This window comes from Rhinopithecus roxellana, chromosome 13, assembly GCF_007565055.1.
Source record: "Rhinopithecus roxellana isolate Shanxi Qingling chromosome 13, ASM756505v1, whole genome shotgun sequence".
NCBI classification, from domain to species: domain Eukaryota; kingdom Metazoa; phylum Chordata; class Mammalia; order Primates; family Cercopithecidae; genus Rhinopithecus; species Rhinopithecus roxellana.
In genome coordinates, this window is record NC_044561.1 from 19,758,852 (window position 1) to 19,786,121 (window position 27,270).

Sequence of the window (27,270 nt, forward strand, 5' to 3'; positions counted from 1 at the left end):
CCCCAGATAAACCAACTCACCCCCAGATAACAGTCACCCCTACCAGATAATCCAGTCACTGTCAGATAAACCAATCACCCCAGGCACCTCTCACACAACCTATTCACCCGATAACTCGGTCACCTCCAGATAACCCAGTCATCCCAGATAAAATAATCATCCCCCAATAACCAAGTCCCCTTCAGGAAACCAGATAAACCAGTCATCTCCTGGATAACCCAGGCACCCCCCAGATAACCGTCACCCCAGAGAACCCAGCCACCCCTCACAGAACCAAGTCACCCCCCAGGCAACTCAGTCACTCCCAGATAACCCAGAGCAGTGAGTTCCAGCCCCTCTGGGTGTGGCTGCTGGGTGGGTGCCTTTGTTTTTCAGATGCACTTTCTGCTTTTGCACGGGTGCCTCTCCATGCTTTCCAGAAGTGCTGGGCCAGTCCACACTCACACCATCAGTGAAAAGGCTTCCTGTCCCTGTCTTCTTTCCAGCTCTCAGACCTATCCACCTTCTAGTATCTACCATTCTGAGGCGGGGAGTGTAGCTTCGAGGTGCTCTGAGTTTCTTTATTCCTAGCGGTTTGTGTTCACGGTCTGTTCAAACCCTGAGCATCAGGGTCAGAGCTCACTCCAACCCTGAACTCCTGGGCTCAAGCAATTCCCCCACCTTGATCCTCCAAGTAGCTGGCATTATAGATGCATGCCACACCTGGCTTTTTTACACTGTTACTCTTATTTTTTGAGACAAGGTCTCTCTGTTGTCCAAGCTGGAGTGCAGCGGTGTGATCTTGGCTCACCGTAACGTCCGTCTCCTGGGCTCAAGGGATCCTCCCACCTCATCCTCCTGAGTAGCTGGGACTGCAGGCGTGCACCACCATACCTGGCTAATTGCTTTGATAGAGATGGGGTTTCGCCACGTTGCCTAGGTTGGTCTCGAATTCCTGGGCTCAAGTGATCCTCCTGCCTCAGCCTCCCAGTGTTGGGATTCTAGGCATAAGCCACTGCACCTGGCCTTAAAATTTTTTTATCTGTAGAAACAGGGTCTCACTATATTGCTCAGGATGGCCTCAAACTCCTGATCCCTCCAGTCCCCCCACCCCCTGCCTTGGCCTCCCACAGTACTGGGATTTCAGGCGTGAGCCATGCTGGGATTGCAGGCATGAGCCACTGCACCTGCTGCATTTGTTTGGCATGTTGCCCCCCTGCCTGGGGCAGCATCTGGGCCACAGCAGCTTTTCAGTGAACAAGGATGGTTGAGTGGATGTGATCTTGCATGCCTGTTGAGCGCCACTGAGCACCACTGGCCAGTCACTGTCTCGCACAGGAAGTGGTGGGAGCTTGACAAGAGGAACGACTGTGGCAGAGCCGGGACCTGGATTCAAACTCGGCACCCTGGCTGCCATCCTCATTCCAGGTGAGTGGAACGATGAGCAAAGGTCCGTGATGACACCCTGGCCGCCTAGCCTGCTACCCTCCTCAGGAGGATGTGTGGGGAGAGTGAAAGGTCCATCCCTGCGGTCTTCACACTCCAGTGGCCCAGACTGGAGGAGTCTTCCCAAATCCCCATATTGTGGGAGCAGCTGCTTCTTTCTCTTGGTGATACATTAAGAGATTTCAACACATGGAATGATCTTGAAGATGGTGAGTGCTGTGCAAAGCTTGTATTCCCATCTCTTTCTGTTTTTTTTTTTTTGTTTGTTTTTTTTTTAGATGGAGTCTCGCTCTGTCGCCCAGGCTGGAGTGCAGTGGCCGGATCTCAGCTCACTGCAAGCTCCGCCTCCCGGGTTCACGCCATTCTCCTGCCTCAGCCTCCCGAGTAGCTGGGACTACAGGTGCCCGCCACCTCGCCCGGCTAGTTTTTTGTATTCTTTAGTAGAGAGGGGGTTTCACCGTGTTAGCCAGGATGGTCTCGATCTCCTGACCTTGTGATTCGCCCGTCTCGGCCTCCCAAAGTGCTGGGATTACAGGCTTGAGCCACCGCGCCCGGCCCCATTTCTTTCTTTAGGCGAACAAGCTTTCTGAGCTTCCATATCCATGAAGATGAAAAACAGGAAAAAAATCCTGACAAACTTTCATTTCTGCCCTAAGTAGTATCTTCGCATGAAGACATTATTTGCAAATAAGCCCCATACAGATAATTAATGCATTTCTGGCCAGGTGCGGTGGCTCACGCCTGTAGTCCCAGCACTTTGGGAGGCTGAGGTGGGTGGATCACTTGAGGCCAGGAGTTCAAGACCAGCCTGGCCAACATGGTGAAATGACATCTCTACTAAAAATACAAAAATTAGCCAGGCGGCCAGGCGCGGTGGCTCACGCCTGTAATCCCAGCACTTTGGGAGGCCGAGGCGGGCAGATCACGAGGTCAGGAGATTGAGACCATCCTGGCTAACACAGTGAAACCCCGTCTCTACTAAAAACATAAAAAAATTAGCCAGGCATAGTGGCGGGCGCCTGTAGTCCCAGCTACTTGGGAGGCTAAGGCAGGAGAATCGCTTGAACCTGGGAGGCGGAAGTTGCAGTGAGCTGAGATCGCGCCACTGCACTCCAGCCTGGGCGATAGAGTGACACTCTATCTCGAAAAAAGAAAAAAAAAAAAGTTAGCCAGGCATGGTGGCATACGCCTGTAATCCCAGCTACTCAGGAGGCTGAGGCAGGGGAATCGCTTGAATCCAGGAGGTGGAGGTTGCAGTGAGCTGAGATTGTGCCACTGCACTCCAGCCTCGGCGACAGAGTGAAACTCCATCTCAAAAAAAAAAAGAAAAGAAAAAAGAAAAAAAATTTCCAGTTCAATTTTATTTTTATGCTTATTACTAAAACTGGAAATGTATGCATGTCATTTTGATTGGGTATTTATAATAATTATAAGAATAACAATCGGCCAGATTGTTCCCATGTTACGCCTCAGTGCGTGTATTTGGTCAGGGTGTGCTGAGATGTGTTTGGTAGGGACAGGCCAGGCCATGCCACAGTAACAGACGCCAACAGCAGCCCCGGTTGTTGCCCCACACACTGCTCCCAGGGAGGCTGGGGGCTGTCCCGCTGTCCTCAGCCTGGCACAGCAGCCCTCGCCCCGGTGTCCAGTGGGGAGTGGAGGTGAGTTGCCCTCTGCCCTCAGGGCCTTCGCATCAGCGACGTCACTGGCCTTACCCACCTGTGGGGTGAAGGAGGTGGGGGTGAAATCCTGTTCTGTGCCCAGATGCCCACACCTTTCAAACATAACACATTTTGCATTGGGATACAAATATGTGGGGGAGTAGAATAGAAATGTGAGTTCAAGGAAAAGAAGAAATAGACTTTCTAGCTGTGAAAGAACAGCTTGCTGGTGTCCTCTAGGTGGATGATGGTATCAAATTGTAATGGCATTTTTTGTTCCACTGGATACACTGAAAAGGCTGTTTAAATTGTTTTTCTTTAAAATGGCAAGATTTGGCCAGGCGTGGTGGCTCACGCCTGTAATCCCAGCACTTTGGGAGGCCAAGGCGGGTGGGTCACAAAGTCAGGAGATGGAGACCATCCTGGCTAACTCAGTGAAACCTCGTCTTTACTAAAAATACAAAAAATCAGCCGAGTGTGGTGGTGGGCGCCTGTAGTCCCAGCTACTCGGGAGGCTGAGGCAGGAGAATGGCACGAACCTGGGAGGCGGAGCTTGCAGTGAGCCGAGATCGCGCCACTGTACTCCAGCCTGGGCGACAGAGTGAGACTCCATCTCAAAAATAAATAAATAAATAAATAAAATAAATATAATAAAAAGTAAAAATAAAATGGCAAGATTTATAATATGCTGTGACTTACATCATAAGCACGTTTAAAACATGATGAAGAGGCCGGGCACGGTGGCTCAAGCCTGTAATCCCAGCACTTTGGGAGGCCGAGACGGGCGGATCACGAGGTCAGGAGATCGAGACCATCCTGGCTAACATGGTGAAACCCCGTATCTACCAAAAAATACAAAAAGCTAGCCGGGCGAGGTGGCGGCGCCTGTAGTCCCAGCTACTCGGGAGTCTGAGGCAGGAGAATGGCGTGAACCCGGGAGGCGGAGCTTGCAGCGAGCGGAGATCCGGCCACTGCACTCCAGCCTGGGCGACAGAGTGAGACTCCGTCTCAAAAAAAAAAAAAAAAAAAAAAAAAAAAAAAAAAAAAAACATGATGAAGAAAAATCTTAGATAACTAAAAATGAGGGAAGAGATACACTCCCTTAAGGCTTCATTTAGGGGACTCCAAGCACCAAAGCTGAAAACCTCTGTGCACCAGCCTGGTCAACATAGCAAGCCTGCCTCCACAAATAATAATAAGCAAATTAGCCAGGTGTGGTGGCACACGCCTGTGATCTCAACTACCTGGGAGGTTGAGGTGGGCGGAACACTTGAGCCCAGGAGATTGAGACCAACCTGGGCAACACCAACCTGGGCAACATGGTAAAATCCTGTCTCTACAGAAAATCAGCCAGGTGTGATGGTGCACACCTGTAGTGACAGCTACTTGGGAGGCTGAGGTGGGAGGATCACCTGAGCCTGGGAGGTTGAGGATGCGTGAGCCATGACTGTGCCACTGCACTCCAGCCTGGGCAACAGAGCAAGACCCTGTCTCAAAAAAAGTCCAAAATCCTGTGCAGACGACACCTGTCTACAGGCCCCACTTGCCTCTGCTTCCCTTGCCTTGCTTTGCAGGGATGTGTGGGTGGCTGAGCAGTGCTGCCTTCCCCGTAGCCTGGGCCCCTCCAGGGCAGCCTCCTCACTGACCTCCTTCTCTTCCCCTCCCTCCCTGTCACCTGACAGCTTCCCTGCCACACTTGCACCAGCAAGCAGGTGCCCCGAGTCTTTATAGAATGGCCCCGCCTGGCCTCCTGCCACGCCGCACACACGCCAGATCATTGCTGAGGTGTCCCCCAGCTGAGGACACCTGCCCAGCCTCAAGAGTGGCTCCCCACGTCTCTGCCCAAGAGCACTCCCTCAGGTGTGGACCCCACGCCTGCTTCTTGCCTCTCTCCCACCTGTCAGGACATCCAGGCCACTGAGCCCAGAGAGGCGGCCTCTCAGTGTCAGGGCTGACCCCACTGCTCCCCTCACCTGGGTCAGAAAAGTCCCCAGCCTCCCTGGGGGGCATCCCTTCGATTTGGGGTTGACAGGATGGAGAGGTCCTTGCCCCAGGACTTCTGCTCTGCAGAGGGAGTCCAGCAAATGCTGGCTGCAGGAGCGCTGGGCACAGCAGCCTCCGCGCATGGGGGCTCTGCCTGGGCCTACCTGGGAGGTTGTCCTCAGCCTACCAGGCTGAGGACAGTGCAGGGGCTCACCCCAAGCATTCTTCCTGCCACTTCTCTGCTCCTCCTGGCCTGAGATGCATCGCCTGTCTCCACGTGTTTTATTTCTGGCCCAGAGATGTGTTCTAAGGACCCCTAAACTCAGTACCCCTAGGGTGCAGGCCTGCACCCAGGAACCCACCCAGCTGCAAACTCCCAGAAGCACTGGGCCTAGGGCAGGCCTGTCACCCCCACAACCCTGGCCCCATGTAAAGCCTCAGGCCCTGTGGGCTCTACATGCCTGGTCCATGGCCCTGGCGCTCTGCTGAGTGGAGCTGGCAGCCTTGCCTGGAGCCTGGCACACGGCTAGTTCAGGTGAAATGGACAGCAAGCCATCTCCAAAAACTGCGCTAGCAGAGGTGAGAGGCCACATGAAACCCTGGTCATCACTGACATGGGCAACAGCTCGAGGTGAAAAGGCTGCTGGGGGTCACTCGAGGGTTTATTTCAGGGTGGGCGGCAGTGACTGCCCCGTGGCAGGAATAGGCTGGCATATGCCAAAGTCAGGGCAGCAGTAGCTGGGTTCAACCTGGCAGCCCCACACCCACACATGGCCCTGCCTGGCTGTGAGACAAGGGCAGGCCACAGGAGCCACGGAGCAGATGGAAACGGCAATGTGGCCAGGCCGAACACATGGTTTCCCTGCTGTCAGCCAGTGCAGATCAGTTGGGCTCCTGATGCTTCTCTGGTCCTGTGGATTCTGGCACCACTGGGTAGGAGGGGTCTGCCACCCCCTCGTCACAGCTGCAGACAGAGGAGAAGCGGATGGTCAGTGAGTCAGGCTCCCACAGCAGGCTGGGAGCTGCATTCTTTTCCCAATGTGGGTTTTACAAGGGGACTTAGTTTACCCTGTTAGCCTATGCAAGACAGGTGACATGACCCCGAATGTCCAGGAAACAGTGACTGCTGAAGCCTAGGATGAGCTGAGGAAGGAGGCCGACGGAGGACTAAGGCTGCAGCGGGTGGGAGGGCATGTGGGTGGGGGTGAGGGGACAAGCTGAGGAAGGTGGCTGGCGGAGGACTAAGGCTGCAGTGGGTGGGTAGGCATGTGGGTGGGGGTGAGGGGAGCAGGGGAGAGCAGGCTAGAGCATGTTCTAGAGCCAGCCTATCCTTGAGGAAGACAGCAGAAGTGCTCACTTTTGCAGAGACTGCAGTTCAGGAGGTAAATCGCATCCCATGTAAACACCATTTGTAACACTGTATTCCAGCAAAGCACCAAAACAGGGGTCCTGTGGGCAATAACAATTAGCCTGGCATGAGAGCAAGTGAAGGCCCCGTGCCTCCTGGTGCCGCGTGCGTCTCATCCCCAGTGACCTGGACCCTCCCTCCTTTTTTTTTTTTTTGGGACGGAGTCTTGCTCTGTCGCCCAAGTTGGAGTGCAGTGGCGCGATCTCGGCTCACTGCAAGCTCCGCCTCCTGGGTTCACGCCATTCTCCTGCCTCAGCCTCCTGAGTAGCTGGGACTACAGGCGCCCGCCACCTCGCCTGGCTAGTTTTTTTCTATTTTTTAGTAGAGATGGGGTTTCACCGTGTTAGCCAGGATGGTCTCAATCTCCTGACCTCGTGATCCACCTGTCTCGGGCTCCCAAAGTGCTGGGATTACAGGTGTGAGCCACCGCGCCTGGCCTGGACCCTCCCTCCTTAAGTGATCACAGCCCACCCAGTGCCTGAAAACTCACTCGAACGAGAACATGGGGGTTTCCCAGCACTATCAGCAAAGCTTTGGGTCTGGTGATTGCAACATTAAATCTTTTTGAGTTGGACAAGAAACCCAAAAAATATCGATCATCTTCAAATCTACCTTCATTTGACCGTACCTAAAAGCACACAGAGATGAATAAAAATGGCGTTTTAAATTTTTGGGGGGCATGAAAAGACACTCTTGACGTACGAAAACATTTAGAATGTTAAATAGCAGAATGACCTCCTTTTTGGTTCAAAAGGAAACAGGAGGAGGAGGGGGAGGAGGAAGGGCAGCAGAAAGGGGTGGGACTCATCAGCACTCTGCCTGCAGACAGGGAGCCCTCACGCTTGTGGCTGTCTGGATGGCGGGGTCCTAGGGGCTCTCCTGTTGGTACCTGCCCTCCCACTCTCTGCTCCTCATCTGCCTGTTCTTCCAACTTCGTGTCCCTCCTCTAAGGCATTCACCATGTCTTCCTGGGTCCCTTCTCTTTACTTCCCTGTCTTAGTCTTTTGAGTACTGTTTTCAAAGACCTTCCCACAGCCACTGCTTACCATGGCTCCTGGGCCTAGGAAGTCTCCGCCTGCAGCTGCTTCTCTGTGCTGGGAATCGGCCTCTGCCCCTTTAGATCTGAAGCCCCCAAAACCCCCAAGGCAGCAAGCGCCTGACCGGCCAAGCCCACGGAGAACATGGATACCTACGGTCGAAATGATGATGACCAGATACTCTTGTCCTTGAAACTCCTCTACTGATCCAACCTTTATATCCATCAGATCAACATTACGCAAAAGAATTCTGATTTTCTCCACCTTAAGAACAGATTAAAAGAAAGACTAAAGATAACACTGTACGAATCCATTTTTTCTTTTTTTTTTGAGACGGAGTCTTATTGTCACCCAGGCTGGAGTGCAGTGGCGTGATCTCGGTTCACTGCAACCTCCACCTCCTTGGTTCAAGCAATTCTCCTGCCTCAGCCTCCTGAGTAGCTGGGATTACGGGTGCCCGCCACCACACCCGGCTAATTTTTTGTATTTTTTAGTAGAGACAGGGTTTCACCATGTTGGCCTGGCTGGTCTTGAACACCTGACCTTGTGATCCACCTACCTCAGCCTCCCTAAGTGTTGGGATTACAGGCGTGAGCCACTGCCCCTGGCCTGTACATATCCATTTCTTTACACATCACAGCGTGAACCAAATATTGGCCAATGTGCAATTTTTTTTTTTTTTTTTTTTTTTTGAGACGGAGTCTGGCTCTGTCACCCAGGCTGGAGTGCAGTGACCGGATCTCAGCTCACTGCAAGCTCCGCCTCCCGGGTTTACGCCATTCTCCTGCCTCAGCCTCCCAAGTAGCTGGGACTACAGGCGCCCGCCACCTCGCCCGGCTAGTTTTTTGTATTTTTTAGTAGAGACGGGGTTTCACTGTGTTAGCCAGGATGGTCTGGATCTCCTGACCTCGTGATCTGCCCGTCTCGGCCTCCCAAAGTGCTGGGATTACAGGCTTGAGCCACCGCGCCCGGCCTGTTTTTTAATTCTTTATTGTTTTCTTCCAATCTGAATTGATTACAAGACAAATTCCAGTTTTAGTTAAACTGGGGACGAGGGACAATGCTTATTAGGAAAGCCAAGTTTCATGTGGAAAATCCTCCCTCCCCACAAGCACACATCAAGAATGGAGGAAGTCCTTCAGGAGAAGTGAGATGGGTGTCTGCTGCTTAGAGCCGAGGTGTGTGTCTCAGCAGGATGGCACCTACACGCTGAGGTTAAGACACCAGGACACTGGCTGTGTGATGTTTGGCAACTTACTTGTCTCCACAAGCCTTCGTAATCTCTGTACCTCTGGGAGAGCTAAGCACTCACCTCTTGAGGCCCCGAGGTCAGAAAAAAGGAAACATGGCCGGGCGCGGTGGCTCACGCCTGTAATCCCAGCACTTTGGGAGGCCGAGGCGGGTGGATCACAAGGTCAGGAGATTGAGACCACAGTGAAACCCCGTCTCTACTAAAAATACAAAAAAAAAAAAAAAAAAAAAAAAAAAATTAGCCAGACGCAGTGGCGGGCGCCTGTAGTCCCAGCTACTCAGGAGGCTGAGGCAGGAGAATAGCATGAACCCGGGAGGCGGAGCTTGCAGTGAGCCGAGATCACACCACTCCACTCCAGCCTGGGGGACAGAGCAAGACTCCGTCCCAAAAAAAAAAGAAAAAAGGACACATAACACCTGTGAAGGGCTCTGCAGTCGGCACGCCCATGGTGCAGGTGATCTGTTACTATGACGGCCTAGGGGACCCACCCTTTCTTCTGCATTTTGGGGGTTCTTTCCAAGCTCTGCTTGGTGGTGTGAACGCCACAGGGACACATACTTCATGAAAGCGTTTGGCATGGGAGCCACCTGCGTTCCCACCAGAGCTCCAGGACCCCTGTGAACGTGTGGAGATGCTTCCTGGGACCAGTCCCTGGGCCTCTGGGGCCACTAACTCCCCTATAATCACACCGCAGTCACAGGAAATGAGAAGTGTCCCATTCAAACATAACCAAAGTCGCCCCCTTTTGAGAAATACTGGGTTAGAGCTAGGGGTTGGCAAATGTTTTCCCAAAGGGCCAAATATCAAGGGACATATAAATGTAACCATTTAGAAATGTAAAAACTGTTCTAGGCTCCGGCCATAGAAAAGCCTGGAACTGGCGTGTGGATGGCAGCCGGCTGGCCTCTCGTGCTGAATGACATTCAAGTGCGGTCCTGCTCCTTTAAAAACCTGCTGCTGCTCACAAGGAGCTTGTTTCTGCCTCTGTGGAACTGCAGGGACCTCACAGAGCCAGGCGTGCCTGGGCAGGGCGTACCTGCTTCCGGTAGGGCGTGATGACGCCAATGTCGCTGGCAGACACCTGACTGGAGATACTCTGGGCCAGGAGGCAGCAGTAGCGCAGGACCTGGACGGCCTCGGCCGGGTTGAACCACGATGGGCTTTTTCCCTCCCGTGCCTCGCTGCCCTGGGTTGAAGAAGAGGGAAAACCTCCTTTACTCCATGAATATTCACCAGAAGGCTGCAATCCAGGAGCTGAAGTTGGTGCTGGGAATACACACTGAATATGACAGAACGAATCCCTGCTCTCACACAGAACTTACATGGGAGCAGGGCAGATGGCAGATGTTAAATAATGATGACATGGCTCATGGCCATGCTAAGCGCTGCAGAGGAGGATGGGCACACGAGTCCACCACTCGGGTCTGAGCCCCAGAGTGGAGGGCTGGCTGGCTCATCTTCTTCTTTTTTTTGGTATTAGACCTTTGACCTAGCTACTGTTCATCTTGAAAATACTCTTCCTTAGAAAACATTAATGAGATATACTGACATAAAAGACAGACATATAGATCAACAGGGTAGAATGGAGAACCTAGAAATAAACCCTTGCGTATGTGGCCAGATGACTTTTGAAAACGGTGCCAGGACAGTTTTTCAGCCAATGCTGCTGGAAACACTCACGAGCCACATGAGAAGGATGAAGATGGACCCTCACCTGACACCACCTGGAGATGTAAACTCAAAAGTAGATGGAAGATCTAAACCTAAGACCTAAATCCATAAAATTCTTGGAGGAGAACAGGGAAAAAGCCCCACAACACTGAGTTTGGCAGTGATTTCTTGGATACGACACCAAAGCCACTGGCAATAACTAAAGGGACACACTGGACTCCATCCAAATGGACAATGTCTGGGCATCAAAGGATGCAGTCAACAACGTGGAAGGATCATCTGCAGAGGGAGAGAAAACCTTTGCAAATAGTATAGAAGAAGTTAATATCCAAAGCTATAAGGAAGTCTTAAACTCACTGACAAAAGGCGACCCAGTTAAATATGGGCAAAGACCTGAATTCTCCAAAGGAGACATACAAATGGCCAACAGGTGCATGAAAAGCTGCTCAAGGCCACAAATCATTGAGAAAATGCAAATCAAAACTACAGTGAGCTACACCTCACTCCCACTAAGATGGCTACTATAAAACACCCCGGAAAATAAGGGGTGGTGAGGAGGTGGGGAAATGAACCCTGTGGCACTGTTGGTGGGGTGTGGAATGCTGCAGCTACTGTGGAAAGCAAGGTGATGGTTTCTCAAAAAATTAAGACTAGAATTACCAACAATTCCACTTCTGGGTATATACCCATGAGGACTGAAAGCAGGGTCTCAAATAGATATCTGTACACCCGTTATAGCAGCACTACTCACAACAGTCAAATATCTGCAGCCCAAGTGTCCACTGATAGATGAACTGATAAGCCAAGTGTGGTGTATACACATAATACAATGTTACTCAGCCCCCAAAAGGAAGGAAATTCTAACACACTACAACATGGATGAACCTCGAGGACAGGATGCACAGTGCAATAAGCCAGTCACAGGACAAACACTACATGATTAATTCCACTTATATGAAGTACCTAGAACAGCTGAATTCATACAGTCAGAAAGTAGAATGGTGGCTGCTAGGGGCTGCAGGGAAGAAGGTTACTGTTTCATGGGTACAGAATTTTTTTTTTTTTTGAGACGGAGTCTCGCTCTGTCACCCAGGCTGGAGTGCAGTAGTGCTATCTTGGCTTACTGCAAGCTCTGCCTCCCGGGTTCACGCCATTCTCCTGCATCAGCCTCCCGAGTAGCTGGGACTACAGGCGGCGCCACCATGCCCGGCTAATTTTTTTGTATTTTTAATAGAGATGGGGTTTCATCATGTTAGCCAGGATGGTCTCGATCTCCTGACCTCATGATCCGCCCACCTCGGCCTCTCAAAGTGCTGGGATTACAGGCGTGAGCCACCACACCCAGCCGAGTACAGAATTTTAATACTGCAAGATAAAAGTTCTGCAGACTGCAAAACGATGTGAATATACTTAACACTATTAAACTTTACACTTAAAAATGGAGGCTGGGGGTGGTGGCTCACGCCTACAATCCCAGCACTTTGGGAGGCCGAGGTGGACAGATCATTTGAGGTCAAGAGTTCGAGACCAGCCTGGCTAATATGGTGAAACCCCGTCTCTACTAAAGACACAAAAATTAGCTGGGCGTGGTGGGGCACGCCTGTAGTCCCAGCTGCTCAGGAGGCTGAGGCACGAGAATTGCTTGAACCTGGGATGCAGAGGTTGCAGTCAGCCGAGATCACGCCACTATACTCCAGCCTGGGTGACAGAGTGAGACGACTGTCTCAAAAAAACAAAAAAAAAAAAAGTTTTTAACATGACAAATTTTATATTATGTGTAAATTTATTTATGAATGAATGAATGAGACAGGGTTTCACTCTGTCGCTCAGACTAAAGTGCCAGGGCATGATCACAGTTCACTGAAACCTCAGCCTCCTGAGTAGCTGGGACTACAAGTGTGCACCACCATGCCCGGATAGTTTTTGCATCTTTTGTAGAGATAGGGTCTTGCTATGTTGTCCAGGCTGTTCTTGAACTCCTGGGCTCAAGCAATCTGCCTGCCTTGGCCTCCCAAAGTGCAGAGGTTAAAGATGTGAGCCACGTCCAGCCCTACAACTTAAAAAAGTGACCACCAGGCCGGGTGCGGTGGCTCACACCTGTAATCCCAGCACTTTGGGAGGCCAAGGCAGGCAGATCACTTGAGGTCAGGAGTTTGAGACCAGCCGGGCCAACATGCTGAAACCCCGTCTCTACTAAAATTACAAAAATTAGCTGGATGTGGTGGCCGGCACCTGTAGTCCCAGATCCTTGGGAGTCTAAGGCATGAGAATTGGTTGAACCGGAGGCAGAGGTTGCAGTGAGCCAAGATTGCGCCACCGCACTCCAGCCAGGGCGACAGAATGAAACCCTGTCTCCAAACAAAACCAAACGAACAAACAAAAAACCCAAAAAGTGACTGCCAGATAAAGCAGTAAAAATACAAAAATTAGCTGGATGTGGTGGCCGGCACCTGTAGTCCCAGTTACTTGGGAGGCTGAGGCACGAGAATCGCTTGAACCTGGAGGCTGCAGTGAACCGAGATTGGGCCACCGCACTCCAGCCAGGGCGACAGAATGAAACCCTGTCTCCAAACAAAACCAAACGAACAAACAGAAAACCCAAAAAGTGACTGCCAGATAAAGCAGTAAAAATACAAAAATTAGCTGGATGTGGTGGCCGGCACCTGTAGTCCCAGTTACTTGGGAGGCTGAAGCACGAGAACTGCTTGAACCTGGAGGCTGCAGTGAGCCGAGATTGGGCCACCGCACTCCAGCTGGGGCGACAGAGCAAAACTCTGTCTCAAAAAAAAAAACAACAAAACCAAAAACCCCCCACAAAACAAAACCCAAAAAAGTGACCACTAGATAAAGCAGTAAGAATTAATTTTGTTGTTGTTGTTAAACCATGTAACTTATTCATTTATTGTAAATAATAAATGACTGAAGAAACTTAAAAGATTAATGGGATGGAAACTTACAGCAGAAACTCCTAAACTGAGAAACAATTCAATGAATAGCAACCAATCAACTAGAAAAAATCAGGAAATAAAATAACTAAGAAAGGTAAAGAAGAAATAACGTGAAATCACTATAGACTGGACTGATTTATGTCTCTAAAAGCAAACTGACTCCCAAAATGGATTAAATATAAAAACCTAGCCACTCCTAAGAAATACAATAAAAAATGAAAACAGAGGGCAACGACATACCATGTAAAAAGAAAAAAATGGCAATGTTAATATTACGAGGTGAAATTTAACACTAACACACACGACAGTATGGAAGGGTATTACATAAGGAGGAAGATAAAGCAATGATAAATTGTACGCATGAAACATAGCAGTTAAAATTCGTAAGACAAGAATGATTAGAAACCCAAGGACAATTTGATGAGAAGCACAATGAGAACGAGAGGCTTCACTCCTCTTCTCCACCATGGCCTACCCGGTGACAGATCCTAGGTCAGGACACAGAGCTGCTGAGTGACAGCCTCCATGCATTTATTTTTATTTAGTTATATAGTTTTTAAGAGTCAGGGTCTCACTCTGTCCCCTGGGCTGGGGTACCGTGGTGCAATCATAGCTCACTGCAGCCTCAATCTCCTGGGTTCAATTGATCCTTCTGCCTCAGCCTCCCAAGTAGCTGAGACCAAAGGCACATGCCACCATGCGCAGCTAATTAAAAAAAAAAATTTTTTTTTTTTTAAGAGTTGGCAGTTTCACTATGTTGCCCAGGCTAATCTTGAACTCCTAGGCTCAAGCAATCCTCCCGGCTCGGCCTCCCGAAGTGCTGGGGTTACAGGTGAGCCCCTGTGCCTGGCCACTAGTGTGTTTTCCTGATACCCAGGAAAGCTTCTGAGGATGGGCAGAGCTAGGAGGACAGACGGCGGGAGACCACTGCTGGGGAGGGACCTGCCTCAGAGAGCACCACGTCTTGAGGTGTCCGGCTCACTGCAGAGCCCCCTCAGGACTCCTTCCCTTCCAAATGTGCGCACCCCGCAGCCACCATACACATGTCCCACCCCACTGCTTTGGACAGATCACAGACAGATTTTCTCCCTCAGGAACTTACGAAGAGCAACTGGGGGCCATTGCCGGGTGGGGCATGGAATGCAGAGGCCCCGAGGCAGCCGAGTGGTGTAGCCTGCACTCCTGTCCTCCGGGGCCCGCGGCATGGAAGGGGCACCAGCAGCGGGGTTCCCCGTGGCGCGGGTGCAGCCTTCACTGCAGATACTGTGAATGCCCCTTCCTCTGGGGCAGGGGTGAATGCAAAGCTTGATTTCTGCTTCTAACTAAATTCCTAATACAAACTGTCTCATTTTAGTGAATGCTTGTAATTTTGCTTGGCCACTCAGCATCTAACTCTGTCCCTCCGTCAGGCCTCAGAGAGGGGGTGGTGGCCCGTCACTCCTCAGGCCCCAGGCACAGGGCTCAGCTTGTGGCTGCTGCCTTCCCTGCCCGGCTCTCTCCTGGCAGCTCCAACCCTCAAGGGAAGCACCAGGAGGGAGGCGGCGGCGGCCTCCGGGAGCTTCCTGCGGCCCCGGGGTATCCCGTCACACAGCCCTGCGAGCTTCCCCAGGTCCCCCAGCGCTCACCGGGCAGCTTTGCTCCTCTTGGAGCCCAGTGCTTGTCTGCTGTGACCACCTGAGAGTGGTGCCCATGATGTCCCCTTGGTACCAGGCACAACTCATCTGGCAGGAGAAGTCGGCGCCCATCTTGGGGGACACAAGACCCTGATGGCTTTTCAGTCTCCAGCGACCAGCGGAGCATCTGCCCCGCCACAAGCAGGTGACAAGAGCCTCGCCTGGGAGGAAGGACCTCCTGCCACACTGTCTTTACCCAACACGGTCACCTACGGGTTCGAGACACAACTCACCCGCACACCATGGAAGATGAGAGGGAAGCCTTTCTTAGGCAACTTCTCCCAGCCCAGCAAAGAGGTCACCACTGTAGGGTCTGCACAGACCTCGAGTTCCCTGTGGTAGAAGAGCCGTGAGGGCAGGGTCAGCAGGGCCTCGTGGGACCGGTAGTTCTTCACCAGCTTTGTGACCTACAAGGAGAGGGCGATGGGTCACAAGGGGAATGTGGCACCTGGCACAGTTTCTGTCAAAGGAAAAGCGGCTCTACACGGCAAACGTGAGGCCTGCCTGACTTCCAAGCCCGACTCTGCCCCTGTGCGTCGCCTGCCCCCAGACCAAGCCCGTGGATGATGGTGAAGCCAAAGGTCCATCTGAATAAAAAAATGGGAACATCAGGAAGAGAAGGGTGTGATGGCCACCCTCTTTTCCTCTCCTGGGTCTGGGTGGGGCTGAGGGGCCTCTTAAAGGGCTCCTGCCACCTGGAACCCGGCAGCCAGGAGGAGGGCAGGTGGACGCTTACCTCATGTGCTGAGAGCTTCACCCTGGAAACAGTGTCTTACTGGCCCACGCAGCCCTGCCTCCGCTTGGCCACAGGGAAGGAAGAGCTCCTGGGCCCCTGGGCCAGGAGAGTATAGACACTGTGACTCTGGGGGCATGGCCAGCCCTGGGCAGGCCTGGCTGTGACTTCACCGATGCGGCCGAGGGTGACTGTGATGTCACCAGTACATGGGACACCTTTACTGTCTGCCTCCAACTTGCCTGGGAAGCTCACTCAGGGCAGGCACTCTTCCCCTGGTGCTGGTGTAAGCAGCCAGGGAGGGTCTCCAGGGACTACAGGAGTTCAACCAGTCAGAGCAATGCTCAGTCTTGACACTGCTCATCACACGTGACCCACGTGTTGGCATGAGGACTCGCTGCGTCTGTGCCATGGGGAGCCGTCCTCTGCGTGCAACGCCGCACCCCTGCCCTCCTGTCACTGATTGTCCCTCGGGAAGACACTGCTGGGGAGAACACGCCCAGGCTCTCCCTCCTCCTCCTTGGGATGAAGTGACAAAGCCCCTGCTGGTGAAAACCTGAGTTCCTGTGGTGCTGTTAGTTACTCGCCGGGTGATACCGGCCTGAGAGCACCATTATTGGCCCCGTGACTCCTCCCAAGTCTGTCAAGCCTAATTAGAATGTGTCCACCCTCCAACGTGCTACTCCAAACTCCAAATGTGATCTACAGTCATGCCACTTCTGCCTTAGCTGGACCTGGGCAGCTGCTGGGGAAAAGAAAGGAAGCATGCCGCCCCCTGGGGTCACTGTGGCAGCTGCTCTGGTTGGAGGGTGCAGGACACTGCCCAGGCCCCGCACAGGACAAGGCCTTCACCTCCTGTGTGGCAGGGTCTGTCTGTACCTGTGGCTGTGTGCCACATGCACCTGCCCTGAAGGCTGTGTGGTGGCGACGGTGGTGACGGCAGCATGCTGGTCTTCCCTGCTGCAGCCACGTCACCTGCACCCACACCTCCAGCAAAGTAGCTAGTGCGTGGAGGGGTGCAGGGGCACTGGAGAATGAGGCGAACCTCTTGGGGGCAGCAGAGCTCTCAGGCGCCCTTTAGGTCCAGCAGCTGGTCGCGGCTGGCCGTCTTCCTGGGGGCAGTTTCATGGCCTCCTGGCACAGCCGGTGCCTGTCTTGTGAGTGGTCCCTCATGAGACCTTCCTTGGCCTGAAGACCCCTATCTGCCCCACACCCTTGATAACCAGGAATGGGGTCCAGTCCTTTTCCCTGAAAGTCTGCCCACAGTAACTGCCCCTCATTTTCTATTGATGTTAATACTGGCAACGGGAATCAGATGGAGACTGTTCTGTGGGCCACAGGGGCTTAAAAACTGAGGCTACTTGGTTCACTGTTTAATGATGGGCCCTGGAGGCCCAAGCTCAGTGTGCTGGGGGCTCCAAAGATGCAAATCCCAAAGCCCATCCCTCAGAATTTGGTACAAGGTTGGCTGAGAGCCCAGAACCTGCACTTCAGTGGGACCTTGGGGTCGGAGACCACTGAGGAGACACTGCCTGCAGTCACTCTAGGGCAGGCTTTTTAAGTCCCAAAAGTGACTTCCTGCTTTTCTTATGTTCACAGAGTAACACAGATTTTAACTTATTTTACTGTATCTGACCCCAGAGTCTCAGCCATTAGCACTAGGCTGCAGTTTCTGCTGACGGGGGAGGCGCTGCAGTGGGTGTTCTCCTGCACTCTGCCCACGGACAGAGATGACTCGGGTGGACAGAGGGGTGAGCTGCTCAACTGCCTCGGAGTCTGTGTCTACTTAACTGGGACCAGAACACGCTGGAGTCTGTGACTCACCAACAGGGGGTTATGTGCGCCACAAGCACCGAAAGCATTTTCGTCCCTCTGGTACGCAGGTCGAGACATCAGCCGTTCCAACAAGGACACGTTCAGCCCATAGGCCATGGCGAGTCTGGACTTAATGACTGGGCCAAGCTGCATGGGGTCTCCTGCCAGCACAATCTGCACAGGGAGGCCGGTCTCAGCCCACGCAGGGAGGGGCCGAGGGGCCACTGCCACACCCACGGGCTCAGGTGGGGGTGGGGCCGCGCGCAAGGCCAGCCCACGCCTGCTCTGGCTGCAGGGGATGACGGGAGGAGCTGGGAGACCAGAGGATGCCGACAGGGCTTGCAGCCATCTCTCCCCGCTTCTCCCCGAAGTCCTGCCACCTGCCCGGCTTCTGCAGCCTGGCTTTCTCTCCTGCGAATCTCTCAAAGTGGTAAGAGCCCCAAGGATGCCATCTATCTTCTGGAAGCTTCTGCGTGGCCAGCCTTGGCCGCCATCCCACCTGCCCCTGGTCTCTTGCCCATGGTTGCCTTGACCTGGTGAGGCCGCCCGACGCCACTGCTCCGCCTGGACCAATCCCTGCTCCCTCCCTCAGTGCCACCTTCATGCTCCACCCCATGCCTGGTGACTGGGACAGGCATCTAGGATGGGCGCCAAGGAGGAGCCTGAAACGTCCAGCGCTGGACGCTGGATGAGCTCGCCTCGATGAGCCACAGGGAGGGAAACAGGGGAGTTCAAGGTGACACCCATGCCACCATCAGAAGCACCCAGGGAGGAAACAGGTGGGAGCAGACAACAGAGGATGCACAGAGCTGAAGGCCGGGGCAGCCAGAGGCGCAGGCGGCTCAGAAGCAGGAGCACCGGCCCCGTTGGCCCCTCCAGACAATGAGCGGCTGGCTGACCCACAGCAAGGACCACATTCCTGACTTGACCGTTGCATCCCCAATACCTAGAATGGCTCCTAACCTCCGTTTTAGAAGTGAGTCAAGACGTTCACTTCTTGTCCAAAAGGAATCAAGTACAATAGAGACCCATGGCCCCAGCACCTCAGGGTCCCTGGCACTTCCACCTGACCCCGTACGGCTGTGACTGTTCCCGGCAGGACCGCAGCCCCCATCCTCACAGGAGAACAGGGTGAGGAGGAAGCAGCACACACAGTAGTCGCGACTTACCTGACCACTGACGTCTGACATCAGCCCCAGAGGAATGAGGCATTCCGGCTCACTTGCCTGCCCAGCCTCGTCCACAAACACGTGAGTGAAGTGTCCAACTCTAGAGCAAAGATGTTCTAAATGGTAATTTCTGCCGAATTGTTTTAGCAATCGATGCCTCTGACACACTGGCAAAGCCACGCTCAGCACCCATGGGGCCAAGCGGGGTTGCCCAGGGGTGTGCAGGAGCTGGGGGTCTGGGTGTCACCCTGCTGGAGGGAGGACAGGCCACAGGCATCAGGAGATGCCGGCTAAGCCACATCAGCACCCGGTGCTCTGCACGCAATGTCTGTATTTCTAGAGATGTGGAGGGAAGAAGGGGTGGGGGCGAGGGGCAACACATGAGCGCTTCCTGGGGGCAGCTCACAGGAGAAGCGCTGCAGGCTCCTGGCCTGCTCTCCACCTGCGTCTCACTCCTGTGATTATCAAATGCCCAGGTTTGAGTCCTAATCTCCCATCTGAGCCTCCACCTCCCACGTGTCCCTCAGGAGGCGGCTAGGGTGAGAGCCGAGCTGGCCGCCGTGAAGCGCTGAGAACAAGCCTGGCCGGGCAGGCAGCCACAGATGGTGGCCTCTCCTGCCATCCGCTCATTTCCTCTTGACTCATCCTTGTGCGCTATTCTCAGCTGGGCACTGCCCGGCCTGCCACGCCAATAGACTGAGGCCCCGGGAGCCACTTCCCAATCTGCGGCACTATTAAGAAAATGGGGTCTCTAGAATGGCTCCCCACAATTCTGGCCCCTGCTGCAAACTCAGTGAGGTTCCCAGCTACAGAGCAGCTCCTCCTGGCGGATGCCTGTCCAGCTCTTCCTTCTCCATGTGCCCAGGTGTGGCAAGGGAGGTACAGGGGCAGAGAGTCCACAGCATTGCTAACGGAGAGGGTGGGGATTTTGCAGGAAGGAGTCGTCAGATGCAACTGCCTGTTCATGGCTCAGCCCCCACAGGAGAAGTTGCAGAGCTCTTGCATGGGAAGGCTGTGGGACTGAGCGAAGAGCAGGAGCTTGTTCGGCTCATGATCTGTTTCTGGAGTGCAGAGGGGCCGCCCCACCTGGGGCCACAAGCTGAGGAACAGGCGCCCCAAGTTCACTGGCTTGCCCATCCCAGCAGCTTCTACTCTGTGGTCAGGAGGCCTCAGTGGGGAGATGCTGTTGGGGCAGAAACAGGTCCTGACTCCCGAGGAAGCAGGTATGGGGCACGGAGAGTGTCCGGAGCCACGCCAACACTCAACAGGAGGCACCGTGGGCCCGCACCCTTCTCACTGCTGAGTCCAGGATCTCCCCTCTCCAACCCCAGACGCTAGGCAAATCCATCACCTCTGAGCCTCAGGTGTCCCACTGTGGGCTGAGACCCTGTGGTCAGAGCTGTGCGGGGTGGGCTCCTGCTCACAGCAGCGCTGGGCCCCACACGTCCTGCACGTCCTGCATCCACTCATGGCCAGCTGACACCTTTCACTTCAGGTCTCAAGACACGGATTTTACAAGTGACACCGTGCACCCTCCCAGTGAAAGATGCAGCAACCAGCATACTGTCATTTCCCCATCTCATGTCCCCACTGCTGTTGAAAAAAATTAACATTATGTATCTTTCCTAGAATGTAAGCATTTAGGTTTGAATTCTGTATTAATTGCAGTTATTTAATGTCACTTTTGCCAGATGATGTTGCTGCTACTTTACCCTTTGAAGTGTCCCTCCCCGCTCCAGCTGCCCCCAGTGGCCTGGCCAGCTAACCCTGTGGGGCCTCTGCAGCTGGACTGCAACACCCTTGCTGCTTCTGCACAGAGTGTCTCTGAGAGAGTGGCCTGCCCTAGCCGGTCACCTCCTCCCACTACCTGGACGTTAGCTCCAGGGTGCAGGGTCCATGCTGTGCCCACCCCGCCCCCAGAGCCCTCTGCACCCCAGTGAGGCCGGGCTCTTCAGCTCTTGACCTTTGACTCATCAACACACATTAAAAAAAATCCCTCTGTTGTTCAGATCCGTGCTGTCCAATCCAGTAGTCACACATGGCTCTCGGGCACCGCACAGTGGCTAGTCTGAAACCTGACACGCTCTAAGTATAAAATACATTGTGGATTTTGAAGACTTGAACCAAAAAAATTGTAAAGTGTTTCATCAATCATGTTTTACTAATCTCATGATGAAAGGACGTCGTGTATATGAGAGACTAAAACACGCCGATGAAACCATTCATGACACGTTGTGATAGGCGTGGCTGGCTGTGCCTTTGCTCCATGTGGAGCTGACAGACCACCTCCTGTGGTCACCCTCACGACCACCGTGACGCTGGACACTGTCCAGGGCGACCTGTCTCCAGGCCGTCAGGGAGGGTGGGGCTTCCCTCGGAGCCCCTGGCTTCTCCCTCTCTCACCCTCAGCCTATGCCCCCGACACTGTCTGGCTATACTCACTGAGAGGGAGCTGCCTGCTGCCTCCCCGACCCCACCTCCCTGCACGGGGATCTGAGAGTGCCTTGGTCCTCACTCAGCCTCCCTGGGCTCAGAGCTCTTCCTCCCAGCCCCCAGGGGAGGCCCTCCTATGACAGCCGGCACCCTGCACTCCATCTCCTCTGCCTGCCTCCCCTGCAGAGACCCCAGCACCAGGGGCACAAATGGCCCCCGAGGGTCTGACCTTACAGAGCCCAGCCGTTTCCTAGGCAGCCTGCCTCCCCACGCCCACTCCAAGCGACTCACTCTGCTGCTCAGAAGCCCTTCACTGGCTTCCCAGCTCACCAGTGGTCAGTCCAAAGGCCCCTCCACGGCCCACCAGGCCCAGGCTCCAGGCCTCCCCTTCACCACCTCATGCAGGACGTTCCTGCTCACGAGTCTCTGGTTCCAGTCTCCTTTGGGGAGACCTCAGCGATCTCCAACTGTGGGGCCTCTACATGGGCCAGTCCATCTGCCTGCCCATCCCACTGCTGGCTCCTTCGAGTCCTTGGGGTCTCGGCCTCCCCGGCTCCACTCAAGCACGGCCCTCCCCAACCAGCCTTTCTCGCCCACAGCCCTGCCTCCCTCCCTGAGCACTGAGTCTCTGGGTCATCCACCCCTCAGACAGAAGCTAGGAGAGGACAACGACCTCTGCTCTGGGAGGTCCCGCGCCGCACTCCGCGCCCAGGGCTCACCTCACTCCTATTTGGTAAAACAGCCCTGAGCTGCTGCAAGTGGTGACGATTATCCGGAAGCGTGCGGCTTTCCAGATGTCTTCTCCGTCTCTGCAATACGGTTTGACGGCATCGATGACTATCTGGGGGCAAGGAGGCAGAGTTTACTCCTCCAATTAGTAAGCACTTCTATACACTGGACGGAATCACCAGGGCAAAAAGAATTCCAAAAGGGAACCTCGCCCTGGTGCCACTTCTTAGTTACGTCTAAGTCATGATTTAAGGTTTTTTCCTCAAAACACTTCATACTTCCTTATCAATTCCGTCCATGTTTTATCAACTCTAGAGTCACATATAACACACAATCCTGCAGATCCTTTCCCAAAACAACTCTGTACATTTTCTGTTCAGTTTGTTTGTTTGTTTATTTAGAGATGGAGTCTTGCTCTTGCTCTGTCGCCCAGGGGTGCGATCTCGGCTCCCTGCAGCCTCCACCTCCCGGGTTCAAGCGATTCTCCTGCTTCAGCCTCCCCAGTGGCTGGGATTACAAGCAGCGTGCCACCACATCCAGCTATTTTCAATGTCTTTTTTAAACACAATATTTCAGGCTGGGCACGTGGCTGAAGCCTGTAATCCCAGCACTTTGGGAGGCAGAGGCAGGTGGATTACTTGAGGTCAGGAGGAGTTCATGACCAGCCTGACCAACATGGTGAAACCCTGTCTCTACTAAAAATACAAAATTAGCTGGATGTGGTGGCCCACACCTGTAATCCTAGGTACTTGGGAGGCTGAGACAGGAGAATGGCTTGAACCCAGGAGGCGGAGGTTGCAGTTAGCCGAGATCACACCATTGCACTCCAGCCTGGGCAACAAGAGCAAAAACTCCGTCTCAAACAAACAAACAAACAAAAGCAATACTTTATAACCAAACCAGCAACTTAAAATTTCCCTAAAGGGATACTTAAAACCAAACCAACAAAACAAAACTTATAAAGTAACGAGACATTTGGGGATTAAATAAAAGAGGAATGTGGTAATTTAACAAGGCTACGAATGCCCACAATAGGTCTGATAACTCACACAGAATGAGAATGTGATGAAATATTCAGCAGTCAAGCTCCACTATTTAGCGGTGAGGGAGGACTCACTGCAGAGCCATTTCTCAAACACAGCTTTCTGTGGCACCTCTCTGCCCACCCTCCTATCCCTGCCCTCCCCTGCTCACTTGGCATTTCCTATGTTCCACAGAGGGGTTCTGGTGCCCTCCCACTGCTCACAAGGGCTCACCTCCTCAAACCTGCAGGTGGCGTTCACCCGGACCATGGAGGCTGGCCGTAGCACCTTGCTCTCGTGCAGCCGCAGACACACGAGGTCAGCGGCGCTGTTGGAGGGTGCACAGACTAAAATCCGACTGTCTGGCAAGGCAAAGTGTACCTTCATCAAAGACACACAAGAGACCAAGGCTCAACATCCACATGCAAGGTGGAAACCAGGAGCCTACGCTCAGCATGAACATTCGGTGCAGGAACTCAGCTGCGTGGGCTCAGATGCCAGCCCCCAACACATTGAGACCCGGGCCACAACTCTGCCTCATCACACTGCTGCCAAGGCGTGGGTAAGGTGGGAAGGTTCTCGGCACTCTCTAAGATTCTAAACCACCTTCCAGGGCAGAAACGGAGTCAAATTCATCTGCACACATCTGGCATGTTGTACAATTGTGCACTCAATACCTGTTCGCTAATTTGAATCCCGAATGACACTAAATGTAGACATTTACATGGTCAGACCATTTACAATGGTCTGACTTAACGCTTTTTTGACTGTATGATGGTGTGAAGGCCATCCCCAGTCAGTCTGCTCCTCAACTTACAACGGATCATGCCCTGATGAGCCTGAAACAGGTTTTTCCCAAATCCCATTACGATGGGTTTATTAGGTGGTAACCCCATCAAAAGTCAAGAAGCATTTGTACACAATATTTTCACAAACTGAACTTCAATTACAAATGAAGATATCTAAAACTTCTGCAGAATGGTGGCTGTAGCTACTCCAAGAGTTACTTCTGCGGCAAAATTTCATGATTCAAACAGTTTACTAGCTAAAAATGAGTTTCCTTCTAAACCTATGAAATAAGCTTTTAAATCCCCACATATCCACATAAACAGACTTAACATTATGAAATAACTGGTATTTCTCAAGCTCTTTCCAGCTGTCCGATTCTACAATCTAAACTCACACTTCCTGAAGACACAGACGACACGTGAACAGCAGCACAGAGCCACAGCACCTGCGGCGCCGCTGTCCTTACCTGTAAAACAGCCTCTATTATTGTCACTGTTTTTCCAGTCCCAGGAGGTCCAAAGAGAATATACGGGAGGGGACGGCAGTCGCCACTCAGAATCCTTTTAACTGCTAACTTCTGATTTTCATTTAGCACTGGATTGAAAAACTCCATCTTTCTTGCTTTAGGGGTCTGAATTTCATCTACTGTATTCAAAGTGGGGAAAGTTTCAGTTAGACGCAAACAGCTCTCAACGGCTATGGACACATCCTCACCTAGGTCAGGCGTCAGCACGGCTGTGTAAAGGCTAAATCAGAGCCACAGACAGGGAGCAGCTCTTCAGTGTGACCATGGGTAAGACGCGCACAGGGGCATTCCTTTAATAATCTGCGTGCGCTTTTTTTTTTTCTTTTTTGAGACAAGGTCTGGCCCTGTCACCCAGGTTGGAGTACAGTGGCACAATCTCAGCTCACTGTAACCTCCACCTCCTGAGCTCAAGCAATCCTTCCACATCAGCCTCCCAGGTAGCTGGGACCACAGGCACCCACCACACCTGACTAATTTTTGTATTTTTTTTTTTTTGTATAGAGACAGGGTTTCGCCATGTTGTCCAGGGTGGTCTCGAACTCCTGAGCTCATGTGATCTGCCCACCTCAGCTTCCCAAAAGTGTTAGGATGACAGGTGTGAGCTCTGCACTCAACCTGTCTGTGCTTTGTTAAAGAGGTTCAGGAGAATGAATGCAGCTTCTGAGAGGAAAATGACAGGGCATCAACTGATTCTGCAGCTTTAGAGATCACACTCAAATATTAGAGACTGGATTAGAAAATGTCCACATCACAAAGAATACCTGGAAAAAAAACCCCAGAATCTAAAATTTTTTTTTTTTTTTTTGAGACGGAGTCTCGCTCTGTCGCCCAGGCTGGAGTGCAGTGGCCGGATCTCAGCTCACTGCAAGCTCCGCCTCCCAGGTTCACGCCATTCTCCTGCCTCAGCCTCCCGAGTAGCTGGGACCACAGGCGCCCACTACCTCGCCCGGCTAGTTTTTTGTATTTTTTTTAGTAGAGACGGGGTTTCACCGTGTTAGCCAGGATGGTCTCGATCTCCTGACCTTGTGATCCGCCCGTCTCGGCCTCCCAAAGTGCTGGGATTACAGGCTTGAGCCACCGCGCCCGGCTAAAAGTCTTCTTAAAGTATCTAACCTAAAACACCGAGTCTCCAGTCAAGATGGAGACGGCAGCCACCTGCCACAGGCCACACGTCCCCCGACTGTTCTTCCTTCTGCATGAGAGCCCACTCCTCAAAGTCCCCGTTTTCCAGACAAGAGTCTCGGGGTTGCTCTTCTCCTTGCACCTCACAAGCACATACCCCAATCACTCATCTCTGCAGTAAAGGGCGTCAGCGCCGGCAGGTCCTTGTCACCAACACTTCTCTCTTTTGTTCCATGTTCAGCTTGGTCCGTCATCGTTTTCCTATTCTAGAAATTATCAGGCAGAAAAACGGTTTTAAAAAAACAGCTCGGTGTTTACACTGGCTTGGTTGAAAGAGCAAACATAAACATCTAGTGTTCTACTTTAACAGCTCTTTGGATGGATCACAGGTCAGACCCTTTGAAAAATAAAGAAAAAAGATTATCAGATAAAAAGCTGCTAAAAAGGCTTATGCTTTTTCTTTGAACTTGCTTTTAGAAATAAACATAAAGTAAAATTTGTGATGAAACCAAAGCGCAGGACTACATTTTATTTTATTGTCTTCCCTTGGTACATCCTACCTGCTTTCCAGGCTGGACACTGGGGGAACCTGCAGGGGACGGTCAAGGGTACAGCCCAGGGCTCTGGGTCTCACGGGCCTGCAGAGTGTGCAAAGTGCCAGTGCTGCCTGTTGACGTCAGGCAAGATCCTGCACCAGGCCGGGCGCGGGGCTCACACCTGTCATCCCACCGTGGGAAGCCAAGGCAGGTGGGTCACTTGAGCCCAGGAGTTCAAGACTAGCCTGGGCAACATGGTGAAAAAAAAAAAAAAATTAGCAAGGCATGGTAGTGCTCACCTGTGGTCCCAGCTACTTGGCAGGCTGAGGTGGGAGGATCACTTGAGCCCAGGAGGCGGGGCTGCAGTGAGTGGAGATTGCACAACCAACTCCAGCCTGGGTGACGGAGACCCCCACCTCAAAAAAAAAAAAAAAAAAAAAAAAAAAAAAAAAAGAAGGCTGGGTGCAGTGGCTCACGCCTGTAATCCCAGCACTTTGGGAGGCTGAGGCGGGCAGATCACGAGGTCAAGAGATCAAGACCATCCTGGCCAACATGGTGAAACACTGTCTCTACTAAAAATACAAAAATTAGCTGGCCGTGGTGTCACCAGCTACTCAGGAGGCTGAGGCAGGAGAATCGCTTGAATCCGGGAGGTGGAGGTTGCAGTGAGCCAGGATCGCGCCAGTCTACTTCAGCCCGGCGACAGAGCGAGACCGTCCCAAAAAAAAAAAAAAAAAAGGATCCTACACAAGAATTGGTTGTACGTTCCAAAATAAACGGCATTTGTCCTAAACCAGTGGGATTTTCCATTTTTTTCATTATAATCTGTAATTCACAGCTTTGCACATATATCTTTGTTAAATAACTTCATTACTTTCATATGGCAGATTCTGGAATCTGTAAAATCGAAAGTTCTGGGGTCAGCAGTAGTGGCTCACACCTATAATCTGAGCACTTCAGGAGGCTGAGGTGGAAGCCCTGCTTGAGTCCAGGAGGTCAAGGTTGCAGTGAGCCGTGACTGCGACACTGCACCGCAGTTAGGAGGACAGAGGAAGACTCTGTCGCAAAAAAAAAAAAAAAAAAAAAAAAGGTCTCACATTAAAAAATTTACACACACATTACTAAGTTTTAGTCTAAAACAGGCTTGTCCGACCAGTAACCCATGGACTGCATGCGGCCCAGGACAGCTCTGAATGCAGCCCAACACGTATTCGTAAACTTTTTAAAACATTATGAGTGTTTTTGTGATTTTTTTTTTCAGCTCATCAGCTATCATTAGTGTTAGTGAATTTTATGTGTGGCCCAAGACAAATCTTCTTCCAATGTGGCCCAGGGAAG

At 52.5% G+C, this 27,270-nt stretch overlaps 1 protein-coding gene across 1 annotated transcript in view; it reads right to left on the reverse strand.

Moving 5' to 3' along the window:
- Window positions 1-5,713: 5,713 nt before the first annotated feature.
- Window positions 5,714-27,270, reverse strand: part of MOV10L1 (Mov10 like RISC complex RNA helicase 1) — a 67,982-nt gene continuing 46,425 nt past the window's right edge. Inside the window, 11 exon segments of the mRNA XM_030915297.1 lie at window positions 5,714-6,033; window positions 6,427-6,518; window positions 7,671-7,778; window positions 9,803-9,952; window positions 15,292-15,465; window positions 17,616-17,780; window positions 18,776-18,875; window positions 21,928-22,049; window positions 23,194-23,340; window positions 24,215-24,393; window positions 25,554-25,662. Coding sequence (XP_030771157.1) covers window positions 5,952-6,033; window positions 6,427-6,518; window positions 7,671-7,778; window positions 9,803-9,952; window positions 15,292-15,465; window positions 17,616-17,780; window positions 18,776-18,875; window positions 21,928-22,049; window positions 23,194-23,340; window positions 24,215-24,393; window positions 25,554-25,662 — 1,428 coding nt within the window. The 3' untranslated portion in view covers window positions 5,714-5,951.